The sequence below is a fragment of the Myotis davidii genome, unplaced genomic scaffold, assembly GCF_000327345.1.
Source record: "Myotis davidii unplaced genomic scaffold, ASM32734v1 scaffold663, whole genome shotgun sequence".
NCBI classification, from domain to species: Eukaryota; Metazoa; Chordata; class Mammalia; order Chiroptera; family Vespertilionidae; genus Myotis; species Myotis davidii.
In genome coordinates, this window is record NW_006295816.1 from 15,331 (window position 1) to 32,671 (window position 17,341).

Sequence of the window (17,341 nt, forward strand, 5' to 3'; positions counted from 1 at the left end):
GCGTTGGGGATTCTCAAAATAAATCCACTTTTCATCGCCAGTCACAATTCGATGCAAAAAAGACTTTCTTTCGTGCCATTAATGCAACATTTCACTGATGACTTTTCAGTTTTCCATTTGTCTTTCGTTCAGTTGATGTGGCACCGTTTCCCTTCCTTTAAAATCGTTCCCATTGCGTGTAAACGATCGGAAATTGTTTGCTGAGCAACGTTTCATCTTTCTGGAAGTTGTTTTTGAGTTTGATACGCATCTTCATCCAATAATGCTTGTCATTGTTGGTCTTCAAACTTTTTCGGTTGAACTGGACGTTCTTTGTCTTTCACATTGAATTCATCATTTTTAAAGCACTTGAACCAGTGTTCACAAGTATCTTGAGATGGAGCATGTTCACCATAAGCTTCCCAAAGTATATGATCACTTTCAGCAGCTCTTCTCTTCAAAATACTAGTACTTCTACCTCTTTAGATTATTAAAAGCTAATCTAGCCCTAGCCAGCTTGGCTCAGTGGATAGAGTGTTGGCCTGCGGACTGAGGGGTCCCAGGTTCGATTCCGGTCAAGGCATGTACCTTGGTTGCGGGCTCGATCCCCAGTGGGGGGTGTGCAGGAGGCGGCCGATCAATGATTCTCTCTCATCATTGGTGTTTCTATCTCTCTCTCCCTCTCCCTTCCTCTCTGAAATCAATAAAGAAATATATTGGGGGGTGGGGGGGGAGCTAATCTAACGTGGAACTGAAGATAAAGCTTTGAGTAGGTAGAGTTGGTCACAATCCATTTCTAGACACTGTAATGGAAGCGTCTGTAAGGGGAGCAAACGAGAGGGGATAAGCAGATGCTGGAGGAATGCAGGGTCCGTGTGGCCAGGGAGACCAGTTAGAGAGGAAGCAAATGGGCGAGGGCAGAAACAATACAATGATTACTTGGTTGATGATTTATTCGATGGACACAGAGAAGCAAGTTAAAAAGCTAAATCAAAGGGCAAGTTTCTATAGAAAGCTGTAAAAGACAAGGACACCCCTTTTTTCTCAAGGCATTGTAAAGGGAATAAAGTCTCCTTGGAAAATAATTATATCCAAATTTTCCTAACAACAGTGCTTAATCGGTTATGCTTGTGAGAAAATGTTCCCAATATATTGAGCTGTAAACCAGGTGATAAAACTACCGTAAAATGGGTGTGTATGTACCTATGCCTGGGGAAGACGGGCAGGATACTGGCCCGAATGAGCGCTGTGGTTACTTCAGTGGGTGTAGCGTCAGCCTGCGGACTGAAGGGTCCCGGGTTCGATTCCGGTTAAAGGCATGTACCTTGGTTGCGGGCACATCCCCAGTGGGAGGTATGCGGGAGGCGGCTGGTCGATGTTTCTGTCTCATCGATGTTTCTAACTCTATCCCTCTCCCTCCTCTCTGTAAAAAATCAATAAAATATATTTTTTAAAAATAAAATAAATAAAATCATACAGCTCATTGGCATTAAGTGCACTGGCATTGGGTAACCACTCCCTCCCCACCACCACCATCTCTAGAACTTTTTCATCTTCCCAAACTGAAACTACCCATTAAACAGTCTCTCCCTGCCTCCCCATCTCCAGCCCCTGGCAACCCCACTCTATTTCCTGTGTCCATGAACCTGACTATCCAGGTACCTCATGTAGATGGAGTCACAGAGTACATGTTATTTGTGACTGGCACTCTCCCTCCCACTGTCCCCCACCCTCACCCTATCAGCATCCGGGGTAGGGCTGAACCCCCCTCCATGAGCTAAACGCCCCCCACAGGTCTCAGATCCTGTAACACTTCATCACTGATCTGTTTCCATATCTGTCTCCCCCACTGGAATGTGAGGACCCTCAGCAACCAAGTGTCAATCACTGGGGACCCTAGAGCTGCTCTCTGGGTGTGGGAATGTTGGGGGGGGGTGTGAATGCAGGGAGGGAGAGTGGCGGGAGGAAAAGGGGTGAGGACTGCAGGCTCGGAGGTTCCTCATCTTCCTCATTAGCAGTTCTGTGTTATAAGACAATTAGCACTGGAGGCCATGCCCACATCCCCACAAGGGAAGATGATGAATGGAGGAACAGCGCCATTTACCAAGGGGCCCCAGCAGAGTCTGGCGCCTCCAGGAGTCGTGCTTCCCTGCAGACCTGGCCACCCCATCTGCTGATAAACAGGACATGAAAGCAGAAGATGCCTCTGCTTTCTTCTCCCAGCAATACAGCCCTTCTAAGCTACACACTTACTCCTTACACGGAAGGGCGGATGTAAATTAACCTTCCCGATTAGCCAGGTCCATCTCCCCCAGCGGCTGTCATCACATTTGTTCAGCACAGACTGACAGAGGCCTAGGCCAGGCCCAGGTGAGCACTGATGAGGCCCCCACAACCCTGAGCTGGGCCTGGGGAGCGGAGCAGGCCTGGCCTCCGCTGCGTCTGAGCAGTGACCAGGTGGTGCCGGAGCGGCTGCTTTTGCCCACAGGGGCCCTCAGGAGCCTGACCCGCGGGACCTGTGAGAGGAGAAAGGGTGGGAGTACCTGGCGTTGCAGCAGATCCTTGGTAAATTACCTGTCACATCTTAACTTCCCTGCACAGAAAAGTGGTCTTACGAGGCAAGTGCCATGAATAACATTTGTGCCGTCACAAGTACAGAGCCAGGCAAGCTGCCAAGGAGACATCCGGTCCCCAGGGCCAGGCGGTGGAGACCGGACTAGAACTTACAGTCTGCACTGCCTTGTATGGAAACCTTCCTTTAAAAAAAAATTGTTGCCGAAACCGGTTTGGCTCAGTGGATAGAGCGTCGGCTTGCGGACTGAAAGGTCCCAGGTTCGATTCCGGTCAAGGGCATGTACCTGGGTTGCGGGCATATCCCCAGTAGGAGATGTGCAGGAGAAATAGAAACACCAATGAAAGAGAATCACTGACTGGCTGCCTCCTGCACGCCCCATACTGGGGGATTGAGCCTAAAACCCAGGCAAGTGCCCTGACCAGGAATCAAACTGTGACCTCCAGGTTCATAGGTTGACACTCAACCTCTGAGCCACGCTGGCCAGGCTGTATGGAAATCTTAACAAGACAAACCACTGAGTAATTGTGGGGCTCAGTGCGGAGAAGACCCCGGGGCTCTCTAGACCTCACTGTCCCTGTCCCTGCGTGGGGGGATGATATCAACACCCACGTCTGAAGGATCCTTGTGAGGATGGCATGAGAGTGTGCAGGGTCCTGCTGGGCCGAGCTGGCACATGGTCCCAACCACATCAGACCTGCCCAATGCAGTTGGCCAGGTTTCCCTGGACTGGGCTGGGCGTGTGGATGTGAGTTTCAGCAGTTATTCTGGCTCCTAGCCACTTGGGGGTCACACGAGGAACACGTGCCCCACCTGTACACGTGTTCTCGCTCACGGGTTCCGGTGGAGAGTAGAGGAGGAGCCCCAGCACGAGGTCACTCAGCCTGACCTCTGCTCCATGAAGCCAGCTCAGGCCCCGCCAGAGCGCTGCCCTTGAAACGTAAGGCCGTGCTTGGCCAGGCGCCACTGGACTCAACAGCCTCAACCTCAGTGTCTGGAAAGACCCCAAAAGCGTGTAACCCCAAATACTCTTCTTCGTGGCTCTGCCGGAGGCTCTGTCCCGCCCTCATTTTTCTTCAGAGATGACAGGGCAGACTCCGGTGCAAACGCCGGTGTGATCCAGGGCGGACCACCAAGCAGGAACGGCTTACAGACTGTCAGGAGGGACACACAAGCCCAGGTTCCAATTTCGCAATCTTATCTGTTACCAAGCGTGATTTTAAACAAGGTCCTTGAAGATAAATCGCCAGGCGAACAGACTCCTAATTCCCTACAGATTAGTGCACACACAGGGGTCCAGGCTCCTGCCTCATGAAGGCACCAGAAGCCTCGGAGGCCTCTGGCCGAGTTTGCAGAGGATGGCTTTTCGGGAAGGCCCAGCTCCCAGCTCTGAGTTGGGGTCTGCAGTGGACAGAGGTCTGAGCTGCTGGGGACCCAGGCCCGGGGGCCAGCCGTTCTGTCTGTCAAGCCCTATCCCGCTCTGCCCGGGCTGCCGGGCACTCGGGGCCCTGAATGCTACAGACCTTCACGGCCACTCCTCAGCAGCAGCCTTATCGACGGGGACTTCCCACACTGTCTTCTGTCTTCTGTCCTGTTTGTCGCACTTATCGCTTTTCCTTATCCCCTAGATAACTCACTAGATAATTTAATTGAAAGCACTCTGCAAACTAAAATGTGTCCAACAGGCAGTGCCCTCAGAGGTCCCGGATCCGTCTCTTGCTTCAACAGTGTTTGGATGGAACAGACCCGGGGCGCCCTTCTTCCAGCCTCCGGTCACTCTCAGTCACCACCTTCAGAACCACCTCTGAGACCATCCAACACACGGGAATGTTTTCTACATTAACTCCTTATTGCTGAACAGCCATGAGCTCCCAAATTCATCAGAATTACTCCACCGAGGTGGAGGCTGCCTCAACCACCTGGCAAACCTGCATCTGTGGGCCTCCCACACCTACCTCTCTCCGGGCTTCTATTTCGACCTGATGGCGTGGCTCTCAAGGGCGAGACAACTTCTCCCGCGTGTTGGCAGAGAGAAATACTAGCGTGCTGAGCGTCTCTTAAAGTTGCAAAACGAGCGCAGTGGCCGCATTCTCTTCCAGGACGTGCTGAAGCCTCCCAAGATGAGGGCAAAACTCAGGACACCATGGGAGTCCCCCTGGCCTTGGAGAGGAACCCGAATCAGGCCCTTTTGGAGCTGCAGGCCCTGGTCCTACCTGTGCGGACCCTCAGCTCTGTGACTTCCTGGAGAGCCACTTCCTGGATGAGCAGGTGAAACTCATCAAGAATATGGGCCATCACCTGACTCACATCCTCAGGCTCCGGCCTCCAGGCTGAGCTGGGCGAGTGTCTCTTCGAAAGGCTCACCCTCAAGCACGACTAGGAGCCCCGGGAGCCCAGAGGCCTTTGCGGGGCCCATGGTGTCTGGCTTTTGCCTGAGCCTCTCCCAGAAACTACTAACCATTCTTTTAACCACCTGAAGCCCTCTCCCATACATTGGACCAAATGAAACAATACAGCTCTTTGCAGCAAAAACCTACATAATAAAAGCCTAATATGCTAAGTGTTCGACCGTTCGTTAGATCATACGACCAGTCGCTATGATGTGCACTGACCACCAGGGGGCAGACGCTCCCAGTGGTAGGTTAGCTTGCTGCTGGGGTCCAGCCGATTGGGACTGGGCGAGATGGGCCCGACACACCCTGGAGCCCTCCTGCAGTCCCTCCCGCCCCTATTGTGCACCGGTGGGGTTCCTTGGGCTGGCCTGTGCCCTCTCACACTCCGCAGGCCAGGCAGAGGGACCCCACTGGTGCAGGAATCCGTGTACCAGGCCTCTAGTAAGTAAGTAAACAAATAAAAAATGAAATGTGTCCAACAAAACCTTTTAATGCTTTAGATTTGTGGGGTCACAATCATGACTCAAGACTGGACCATGAGGTCAGGAGGCGTCTGGAAATCAGGAGCCAGGTCTGGAGGGGACTCCCTGGGAGAAGACAGGGGAGAAGCAAGATGCTCACCTGCTTCCTATTTGACACTCATGGGTCCTGGTGGAGGAGCACAGGGTTGCCCAAAGTTAAAGCCACACCCAGCCCTGCCCTGGTGACTTGGTTGGGCATCGTCTTGAGCACCAAAAGGTTGCTGGTTTGATTCCTGATCAGGGCACAGTCCCAGGTTTATGGGCTCGATCCCAGGTAGGAGGCCTGCAGGAGGTAAGGCAGTTGATTGAGGTTTAGCTCACATGGATGTTTCTCTCTCTCTCCCTCTCTCTCTCTCTCTCTCCCTGAGGGGTGGCCCCAAATCTACTCCTCCCCTATGAAAAAGCCCTCAGGCCCTGGCTGAGTAGTTCGTTAGAGCATCGTCCCAATATGCCAAGGTTGCAAGTTCGATCCCCAGTCAGGGCACATGTAAGAGTCAACCAATGAATGCATGAATCTTCCTTCTTCTTCTTGTTGTTGTTCTTCTTGTTCTTCTTGTTCTTGTTCTTCTTGTTCTTGTTCTTCTTGTTCTTGTTCTTCTTGTTCTTGTTCTTGTTCTTCTTCTTCTTCTTTATTGGTATTTTTAAAAACCCTCAACTGCACGATCTGGCTCTGCTGCTGCATTAGACATTCACATTAGGAGGGGAAAGGCTTATTAAATACCCCATAGGTTCAAAAGCAGCTGTTCCACCTGCTTCCTGCCCCAGGTGTCCGTTGTGGAGGTCTGAGCATCCACACTTAGGAGCCGAGCCCAGCAGGGAAGACAGTCTGGCTGTCTCAGACAAAGGGCCATTCCAGATGTTACCCAAGAACAGAGAATGAGTGTCGCTCTCAGCTGAGAAGTCCTTGGTTTGGTGACTGTTCCCTGGGAGACGGCTCCATGGCCAGATCCTGCTGGGGCGGGGGTGGGGGTGTGGGGGGGAAGCTGAGCAGACTGTGAAGTGCCTTCACCACCCTCCATGCTGGATTAGCGGTTCCAAAGGACAGCAGGCCTCTGAGTCATCCTGTAAAGTGACTCCAAAGTGTGACTTGTCACACCATCTGAGGCTCCTTTACCCCCGGGGTGGAGGGCGTCTTTGCCGGGGGCCCAGCAGGTTCGTGCTCACAGATAATCCCGAGCATGTTCTGAACAATAGCTGGTTCCAGCCAAGTCATGGTCCCTGCAGGTCCTGCCAGAGCCACGCTCTCCTGCCCCTGGGCGGGAGGAGAGCAGGGCCTGGGGCTATTTTCACCAGGTAGGAGGCCCCCATGTCCCTGGAATGAGACCTCCGTGCTTCTCACGGAGGCATTTCTGCAACACCTCCTACTGCGGAGCATATAAAGGGCGGAGACCCTGCGGTCCCAGGACCAGGCCAGGCCTCCGGAAGCCAGAGCTGCGCTGAGCTTCCCTCCCTCCTTCACACCATCCAGACCGCGGCAGATTCCTCTCAAAGGTAAAGGGTGCGCACTTGGGTGCGGGGATGGGACTCACCTCCCACTTCTTGGAAGTGGAGTGCATCTACTCTTTGCAAACCTGTCTTTGCCAGCCTCTAAAATTCACCTTCCCTCTGAACCCTTACCTTGCATCTGGTTGGATATGACTTAGCCATCCCAATGGGGCTTTTCATATCTAATTGTATATTTAGATGATGCATTTGAAACAAGCTAAACTCCGTGCGGAAGCCAGAAGTCAGTGACAGTGTTCACTTGGCCCAGAGAAGACAGGGAGTGCATTTTGAGAGAAAGGTGCTAACTCCCCCAAACCAGTGGTCTCAGGGACTTCAGACAGGGAGGCTCACCCACAGTGGACTTCACAGCAGACTGAGGCCTAAGATGTACCAAGTGTGGGCCATCTGGTAAAAGGGAGGCTTTGTGTGTGCTCAGTTCTGTGGATTGATCACACCCACAGCTCCATGGAGCCACCAACCACGGTCAGCACACAGAGCAAGTCCACAGTCCCCTCACGCTGTGCCTTTGTGGTTCAACTCTCCCTCCTCACCCCAGGCAGTGATGACAGCTGGTCTTTCCAAGGCTGTCATACAAATGGAGTCACAGATAACATATAATCTATTTCATTTTAGTTTCCAATTGCTGCTTCCCCTCTGTATAACTTCTGGGTTCATCCAAGTTATTGACTGTGTCAGGAGTTTGTTCTTTCTTATTGCTGCACAGTATTCCATTGTCTGGATGTTTGACAGGTGTTTTTCACCCTTCCCCTCACTGAAGAACGATCAGGTTGTTTCTACTTATTGGCAATTACAAACAGAACCGTGTACAGGTGCAGAGGTTTTTGCACTTCTCTGGGCCAGTGGTCGGCAAACTCATTAGTCAACAGAGCCAAATATCAACAGTGCTTCTTCGAAATAGACTCGCCCAGGTCGAAAACCAACTTCTGCGCAATGGGCCACGAAGTTTGGATCGCACTGTACGTGTGCGCCCGCACGTGGTATTTTGTGGAAGAGCCACACTCAAGGGAACAAAGAGCCGCATGTTGCTCTCAAGCCACAGTTTGCCGGCCACTGCTCTAGGCGACATACCTAGATGGCTGGGTCATAGGGTGGGTATACGTTTAACTTGTGAGGAGCCACCCCACTGTTTTCTGGAATAATACCTGTCCATGTCGCATTCCCAGGGTCTACCAGCTGCTCTCCATCCTACCACCTGACGCCCCTATTTTTATCTTGGCCCTTCTCACAGGGCGGAGTGGTGTCTCTACATGGTTTAAATTGGTGTTTCCCTGGTGACTATGATGCACATTTCTTCATGCTGTTTGACATCTGTGTGTCCTCTTGGACGAAGTGTCTATTGAAGTGCTTTGCCCGCATTTCATTGGGTTTTGCTTTCATATTGTTGAGTTTTGAGAGTTCTTTACAGATTCTGGAGACAAGTCCTTTGTCATATGTTATTGGCAAATATTTTTTGTTTGCTTGTATCTTGTCTTTCATTCCCTTAACAGTGTCATTTGCAAAGACTTCATTTTGATGAAGCCCAATTTATTAAATTGTTTTCATGAATGTGCTTTTTACTGTCATTTCTAAGAACTCTAACCCCCAAACCACAAAAAAATTTCTCCTATGTGTTCTCCTAAAAGTTTTACAGTTTATATTAGATCCATTTTCAGTTCACTTTTGTGTAAGGTGAGAGTTATGTCAGGTTCTTTTATTTTTATTTTTTGCATATTGGTATCCTGTTGTCACAACACTATTTGTTGAGAATCAGCTTGCCTCTCAATCCCTAGTTTTTAGGATATTTTATACATGTTTTGTTAGATTTATAGCTAAGTATTTCACTTGAGGAGTTATTGTAGATGGTAGTGGGTTTTATATACATACGTATATATTTATTGATTTCAGAGAGAAAGGGAGAGGGAGAGAGAGATAGAAACATCAATGATGAGAGAGAATCATTGATCTGCTGGCTCCTGCATGCCCCCCACTGGGGATCGAGCCTGCCACCCAGGCATGTGCCCTGCTGGGAACTGAACCGTGACTTTGTGGTTCACAGCGCGACACTCAACCACTGGGCCACACTGCCGGGTGCTAGTGGTGTGTTTTCAATGTCAGTTTCCAGTTGCTCACTGGCAAATATTAATTCTGTGTATTGATCTCATATCCTGCATCTTTGCTAAACTCTCTTAGTTTGAGGAATTCCTTTGAGGTTTGCTTCACGTGCACTTGGAAGGGACCTGTATTCTGCCGTTGGGTGGAGAGATCCATGATTACCCTTCAGGCTACTGGGCTGAGGACGTGGTCAGGTTTCCTCCATCTGCTATGATTTTCTCTCTACACTGTCACTGTTCAGAGTCAGAACCAACCTGTGCAGCCCCCAGGCCAGCCAGCACTCAGCGGCAATTTTTAAGGCGTCACTCCTGAGGTCCGCCCACATCTGTGGTCTCCCCAGTGATTTCCAATTCCCCGGACTCCCCGTTTTCATCCCTTTGGCCAGAAACCTGGGCTGTAGTTACCTGTTCTGCCCTGCACTTCCCGTGGCTGCCCTCATGTCTGGGGTCAAACGCCCAGAGGACTGAGAGGGAGGAGGTAGGAGGGTGAGACCACAGCTTCTCCTGCTGGGACAAGTTCTGCTGCCCAGGATGTTGTCTGCAGGCCCTGCTGATCCTTCACTTCCATTGTTGCTGCCAAGCCTTCCTCACCTTGGAATTTCCTGGGACCTGAGAGACTGGAGAAAAGAAAAACAAGTGATTTCCCTCATCCCTGAGCACTGGAGTCTCCTCTCTAGACTCAGAGGACTTCTTGGTGCTCTCTTCAGCCACGTCCCCGCTTGTGGGTTGCCTTGAGTCTAAACTGGAGAGACCAGAGTAAAACCAGGAAATGTGTCTCTGGCGGGTGGCTCAGTTGGTTGGAACATCGTCCTGCACATCAAAAGGTAGTGGGTTCGATTTCCTGGTCACAGCACAGATGGGAGGCAACCGATCGAAATTTCTCGTTCACATTGATGTTTCTCTCAAAAAAAAAAAAAAATTAGCTCCATTCAGCAGTCATTGGAATTCTGACCTTCAGTGACCTGCTTTCTGGGTCCACAGTCCACTACACCCTGGGCTGAGACAGGGTGGCCCGTCCTGTTTATCTGGAACTCCAGTTCTACTTCAAGCTGTAATCAGTATGAAGCCTTTAAAAATGTTCTGAAAAATACAGAGTAGTTGCTCTTAAAAGGTGTCGGGTAGACAAGAAATATGGCGGCATGCACGGCCAGCTGACAGAACGAACAGCTCTAGCCACGTCTCAAGAGTGAGCTGTATAAACCAAAATTCTTTAAAAACAAACACCTTTTGCCCTGGACGGTTGCTCAGTGGTTAGTGTTGACCCTCAGATTGAAGGTCACAGGCTCTATTCCCAGTCAGGAGCATATACCGCCGCTGCAGGTTCAATTCCCAGACCCGGTGGGCACAAGCAAGAGGCCACCAATGCCGACGCCTGTCTCACATGGAGGTTTCTCTCTCCCCCTCCCCTTCCTCCCTTCCACTCTCTAAAAAAATAAAAAGTTCAATGGGGAGAATGTCGTCGGGTGCGGATTAAAAAACACCGCCTTCTCATTCCTCATTTGGGTTTCACACTCGAAGTAACCCCGGACTTGGAAACTAAGCAGCTGGTACAGCGAGCGCGAGGACCCACCTAACCCTGGGCCTCTGCAGCAGCGGGTTCACTGAACGCTGGGGGCCCTCGTGCTGCCCGATGCCTCCGAGATGGCACCAGCTCAACGCCCTGTTCAGCTGGACCGAGGGGCAGGCGTCACGTGCTGCTGGTCTCTGTAGGCAAAGCTGTTTTGTGCAGTTCACGCTGGTCCTCGTAGCCACGGCCTCCGGAGCGGGTGCTGGCGGCGGGAAGCAGCGCCAGTTCTCGTGGACATGGGATCAGGTGGCGGGTTCCTGGCCGAGGAGACAGGAGCAGAGCATGTGTTTCTCAAGGACGACCCCCGCGCTTCCCGAGGGCTCGCCAACCATTGCTGTTGCCCCTCACGTGTCGGCCAGGTGGAGCCGTGCCCTCGTTTCAGAACCCAGGAAACCGAAACGCGTGCTCACAGAACACGTGAAGGACGGGCTGAGGGACCCTCACCGTCAGGTCCCGACGGTCGCCCAGGAGCTCAGGGCCGGGAGCTTCGATGACTCTCTGGTCCAAACAGAAGCATGTCTCCTGTTCCTGAGGCGGAGCTCGTGTGTCACAAAGTCTGCCCGTGGATAAGTTTTGGCAATTGCGTGCCGCCGTGTAACCATCCCCAGAAACAAGTCATAACCTGGAGTCCCCTCCCCCACCCCAGGGCGCCCCCATCTGCTTCAGGGTCTCTGCTTCCACAGACCATCCCGCAGGCCTTGGCACAGTCTGCTCCCGCACCCGGTGCTCCCACCCACTCATCGACATGTCCCTTCCCCTCAGACCATGTCAGGGGACTCTCCTTGGCCCCCACTACCACCCCAGCTCCTGTCACAGGAAATCCCGGTGCCTGTGACGAGTGTGTGTCCAGCTCACTCCCTGTTAAACCTGAAGTCACCTTCATGGTCAAATTTGATCTTCAAAGACATTTTTTCAGTGCAGAGGCCCGGAGAATTGATTCACCAGCAGAAGGCACGTCAGATCAACGCACAAACGGGTCTGGAGTAAACATCTGGCTTCAAGCCCCTCCCCTTCTACCCGCCCCACAGCCCAGTGTCTGAGAGAGAGCTGTGTCCAGACCTTCACGCTGAGCTCCGGCCTCAGTGCCTACGTGCCCTTTCCGAAGCCTTGCCCTGGGATCAGCACCAGGCACCTCAACCTGTCCGGTCCTGGTCGAGCCACTCTCTCCCCATGGGCCTGCTCCCCACGGGCCTGCTCTGGTGCTTCCCTTCTGTGCACAGGCACAGCCGCTGAAGGCTCCCCTGATGCCGTCAACTTCACTCACCACCTGAGTTGACACCCCCAGAATATTGTGAACCCGTCCACTGTGCCTTATCGTCGTCGCCCCCAGCTGGGCACTGCCTCTCCCTGGACAGTAGCCTCTAACCCTTTCCCTCGCCCCCCAGGTCTGGGTGTTGGGCAGTTTCTTCATGGAGAACTGAGCGCTCTGAGTGTCTGACATGAGCCATTCCACACACGCACATGCACGCACCCCAAAGTGCTTGCTCGGCTGCGTCTGGCGCTGGGACTGTTTTCTGGGCAGACCCTGAGTAAAGGGCTAGAGCACATTCCCACGTCTGCAGTCTACCTCCCGCCGGCGATGCTGCGGGACCCACGCAAGCGCTGTGACCTTCAGACGCCCCTAGAAACGGGACGGTGTCCACTCAGGGTGCTGTGAGTAGATGCACACACGCCTGCACACTGCTGTCCGTGAAGAGCTGAGAAGCCATGCTTCTGTGAGGAGGAGGAGGGGCAGAGGGATGAGCCAGGTGCCCGGACCTGCCAGGCCCGCGGGGAGCTCCTGCTTTCACACCTGTGACGGCTGTTATTCCTGATGCTGAGGGTCTGTACTGGCCGGGGTCTCCCTCGGGTAACGATGTCAGCACCTCGAGAGGCCCAGGGAGCGTGTTCTGTTCTACGAGGGTTCGGCTGATCTTTTCTCTTCCAGGGGATGAACAATCAGTACGTCCGCCGGGAGGTCTTCTGCCGGAACACCTGTCACGAGCTCAAACACTTCTGGGAAAGGGAAATCGGCAAACAGACCTTCTACCGAGAATCGGAGGAGCGGCGCCTGGGGAGAAGTGCACTGAGAAAGTATGTGTTTTTTAAAAATAGACTATTTTTTAGAGCAAATTCACAGCAAAATGAGCAGAAAGTAGAGTTCCCACGTACCCCTCCCGCCAGGCACAACCTCCCCACTGTCAGAAGCCTACAACAACAACACACATTGACACAGCATTAGCATCCTTGTGTGTCTATTCCTTTATGCAAAATTGACTTTCCCAGAAGAATGCCAGAAGGGCATCTCAGAGGATGAAATTATTTTAATTTTCCATGCATATGTTGCTGCCACCACCTATGGTTTTACAATTCTTATACATTAACAAATGTAGCCCTAACCGGTTTGGCTCAGTGAACTGAGCGTCGGCCTACAGACTGAAGGGTCCCAGGTTCAATTCCAGTCAGGGGCATGTACCTTGGTTGTGGGCACATCCCCAGTGGGGAGTGTGCAGGAGGCAGCTGATTGATGTTTCTCTCTTATCGATGTTTCTAACTCTCTGTCCCTCTCCCTTCCTCTCTGTAAAAAATCAATAAAAATATATTTAAGAAACAAACAAAAAAAAACCCCAAATGTATACTCTGTCTTATCTTTTCTCTCTGTCACTGGTTCTAGTGTATGAGGGTTACACGAAATTTGGGGAGCATGTGTTTGGATACTGCTTTTTTATCCCAGGTAATTGGATTGTAATTGTGTTATTTTGGTAGTTGCTTTAGGATTTACATATCCACCCTGAACTTACCACACACCTTCAAGGGTGCATCATCTCCTTGAGCGTGTAAAAGCCTTACAGCGAGATGGTGCCATTTCCCCCTCCTGGCTGTCGAGCTATTGTACACAAGTACATTTTTACTTCCATGTGTTATAAGCCCCATGTCACATAATGAACAGTGTTGCTTTCAACCACTGATTATCTTTTAAAGGTGTTCAAATAGTAAGAAAAAGTTATGAATATGCATCCACACAGCTGCCTTTTCAGGTGCTTTTATTCCATCGTGACCCCGACTTCCTTCTGCTTGACGGAAAGGCCGTTAGCATGTGCCGTGGCAGTCTGCCAGGAAGGAATCTCTGTTTCTGCACAACTTAAAGCCTCTGTATGTGGATGCCAGCCTTGCTGGGTAAACAATTCTAGATTGACAGGGTCCCCGCTCCCCCGCCCCCAATACTTTAAAGATATTGTACTTTCAAAGGAAAGTTCAGAGGATTGAGATTCGGGTACGTTGAACAGAAGTGAGAGTTAAAACATGTTCATATTTAAATTTGCAAGTCCTCTGAATGCCTTTTACAACCTGACACACACACACACACGCACATGCACACACACACACACACACACACACACACACACACACGGTCGGGGGGAAAAGGAAGAAAGCTTTTCCCGAACCAACAGCCCAGGAGATGAGCGTCCCCTGTGTGTTCTGTCCTATGTTCAGGCTCAGAGAAGAATGGAAGCAGAGACTGGAGACCAAGCTGAGGCTGAGGAACCATCCAGATGAGACCGAAAAGCAGGCAGACGTTGGCCAAGAGCTTCTGGCTTCCTTGACGCAAGAGGACACGGAGCACTGAGGCCGCTCTGCTGGGAGAGCCGTGCCCGTGGCTGATCCCTTCGCTGTGCCCGCCAGGTCGCACCCACTGTCACCCCGAACCTGGGGGTCTGCAGCAGACCCTTCCCAGTGCTCAATTGAGCCGTCAGCCATGCCAGGCCTCTCTGCAGGTCTCACCGATGAGATTATTAGATACCAAAGCTCATGTGGCATCTTCATTGCCATGGAATTATCGTCTAGTTTTGAAATCCAAATATTTTCAGTTCTAAGCACGCTAGAGGGATGATCTTCACAGCCAAACTTGAAACATTGCCCAGTAGTTCTGCTCCCCATTGTCCTCGTAGGACGCAGTTTCATGTAACCCTTTCTCTTGTCTTCTTCTGAGAAGAAAAATGCATCTGCAGGAATTAAAATATTGTAAATAGTCGTGAAAATAAGGTTCGCAAATAAAATTATCTAATGCTATTTTTTCTTCATATGAAATTAATTTGGGTTTATTCAAAAACATGATTATCAGGGAGGAAAAAACATGATCACCTAGACCCAATCAATAAGATCGGAGCAATTTTATTTTCATTTTTAACATATTTTATTGATTTTTTTTACAGAGAGGAAGGGAGAGGGATAGAGAGTCAGAAACATCGATGGGAGAGAAATATTGATCAGCTGCCTCCTGCATACCCTCTTCTGGGGATGTGCCCGCAACCAAGGTACATACATGCTCTTGACCGGAATCGAACCTAAGACCTTTCAGTCCACAGGCCGGCGCTCTATCCACTGAGCCAAACCGGTCAGGGAGGATCGGAGCAATTTTAACAAAACCCGGCTGCCTGGCCATCACCAGTGTGGGTGCTCTTCGTCTTGTCGCTTATTTAAAAGCCCCACATGCTTGCACTGGTTGGCTCCCTGTCAGCTCCACTGACGTATATCTGGCCGCCCCAACAAAGTGTTTGCCACACAGGTTCTGAACTTTGAAATGTCACCACCTCTCCCCAGACATCCCTCAGGCCCCCATTACGGGGTTGCTGATTCTTTTTTAAAATATTTTTTTATTGAATTCAGAGAGGCAGGGAGAGGGAGAGGGAGAGATAAAAACATCAATGATGAGAGAGAGTCACTGATCGGCTGCCTCCTGCACCCTCTACACCGGGGATCGAGCCACAACCCTGGCCTGTGCTCTGACTGGGAATCCAACCGGGACCTCCTGGTTCATAGTTTGATGCTCAACCACTGAGCCACACCAGCTGGGCAGGGTTACAGATTCTTAAAGTCCAAACGGGCACTGGGCCTGGGCAAGTTTCCAACCGAAGCAGAGAGACATATGTGGTGAAGTACAGGACAGTCGTAGGCCACACCTCCCATACGCAGGCTACGTGCCCGAGACACAGGGTGGGGCGGGCGATTCTGACAGCAGCAAGTGTGGCGTTCCAGCCTCAAACGCCCCCACATGCCATGAAGCGTTTCCATTCACATCCCCAGGGAGCCAGGGGTCTCTATGGGGCCCTGGCACCACCCAGAGGCCAGAAGCCTTGGGGGAGCATCTGCCCAGGTCCCACACGTCTCAGAACAGGGCACGGGGCCTGGAGCTCTCCCACCTGCTATGCTCTCTCACATCTGGGATTCAGTTTAACTAATGAGCCATGAATTCCAGTTGGGTTCATGGGAGGCCGTTCTGATGGAAGAGGGATTTTTGTTGCTGGAGGAGGCCGAGAGGACTTAACAGAGGGAGAAGAGGGAAGGGCTCACAGGCCAGGAGGCACCGGAAGCCAAGGTGAAGGCAGCCTGGTGGACTGCAAGGCGCTGCTGCAGGAAGCGAACGCGGGGGAGTTAGGCAGGAAGTACTGGTTCCTGGAAGCCAGGCCCTGGGTCATGTAACCAGAACACAGAAGCGCGGGCAGAAAAGTCGAAGCCATTGTGAGGGGCTGGAGCTAGCAGGTATGGGTGCCCTGGCCTGGCGGGGGTGCGTTAGGCACAGGCTGGTTAAGCCCAGGTAATCATGGTCCAGGGGAGGTGACAGTCAGGCTCCTGGGGCCTGGGGCTTGGAGGGAAGACATTGGGTAAAGCTGCAGTGAGAAGGGGCAGCAGGAGCTGGATCTGCAGTAATCAGCATGCACGGCCCTTCTCGAGGTCACAGGGACACAGGCTGTGGGCCAGGGGCACGCCACAGTGGCCGTGGTTTTGGGACAGGTGGGAAGGCCCGCCGGGACTCCCAGAGGTCGCCTGAGAGCAAGAGGCTTCGCTCAGAGGGGAGGAAGGGGAGAGAGTGTGAGTGCAGCTCCCTCTCAGTCCTGGAGGCTAGGAGTCCAGGGTCAAATGCCAGGTGCTCAGTTTCTTGTCTTGTAGACGGGCTGCTCAGGGTCCTCACGGGGCAGGGGCAGGGGTGGGGGTGTGTCTGACTCTTCTTACAGAGGCCTGAATCCCAGCATGAGCCCCGCCCCCATGACCTCAGCTAAACCCAACCCCCTCCCAAAGGCTGCAGCTCCAAGTACCAGCACATGAGGGTTAGGCTTCATCACGTGGATTTGGGTGGGAGGAGGGGAGCACAATTCGGTCCGGAGCAGAATGGGGTTACTTTTGTCTGTCCCACGTTCCCGACACATCCATTTACAAAACTGACCGGGATCACACAGCAAACACTGCAATGGGTGGACTAGGCCCAGGGGTGACCTTGGCCTCCAGGGAGCCCCCAGAGCAGGGGCTGTGCAAAGGAACTGACACTTAGAACACGGCCCACACACACGGGCCAGGCCAGGCGCTCATAACGTGAGTGGGTGGACCACCGACTAAAATAGGAATGTGAAGAGAGTCAGTCTCCTAACCTTGTACTCAAAATGCCCGGGGTACAGTCCAAAAATCACTCGGCCGAGCGCCAAGAACACCTCAGCACAAGTCAGACACAGGCGTGAATGACCTGACAAGGTTGTCAAGCAGTTGCACCAGCGCTCCAAGCGATTGCCTGCTCTCCTTAAGCAAACTTGAAAAATAAAAGAGGGGGAGAACCGAAGATGGCGGCATAGGTTAACACCAGAGATTGCTGCCTTGAACAACCAATTCAAATTAAGCTTGATCCAGGGAAAGGACAACGTCCAGAGCCACAGGAGGGCTGGCTGAGTGGAAATTCTACAACT

The 17,341-nt window shown here is 52.0% G+C and overlaps 1 protein-coding gene across 1 annotated transcript; it reads left to right on the forward strand.

Annotated features, from left to right (window-relative positions):
• Positions 1 to 12,543: 12,543 nt before the first annotated feature.
• Positions 12,544 to 14,652, forward strand: LOC107184194 (the record flags this gene model as incomplete). Its single annotated transcript, XM_015568314.1, has 2 exons — positions 12,544 to 12,701; positions 14,103 to 14,652. Coding segments are annotated over 2 exons (291 nt in total), but the record flags the coding sequence as incomplete, so codon positions are not given.
• Positions 14,653 to 17,341: the final 2,689 nt, after the last annotated feature.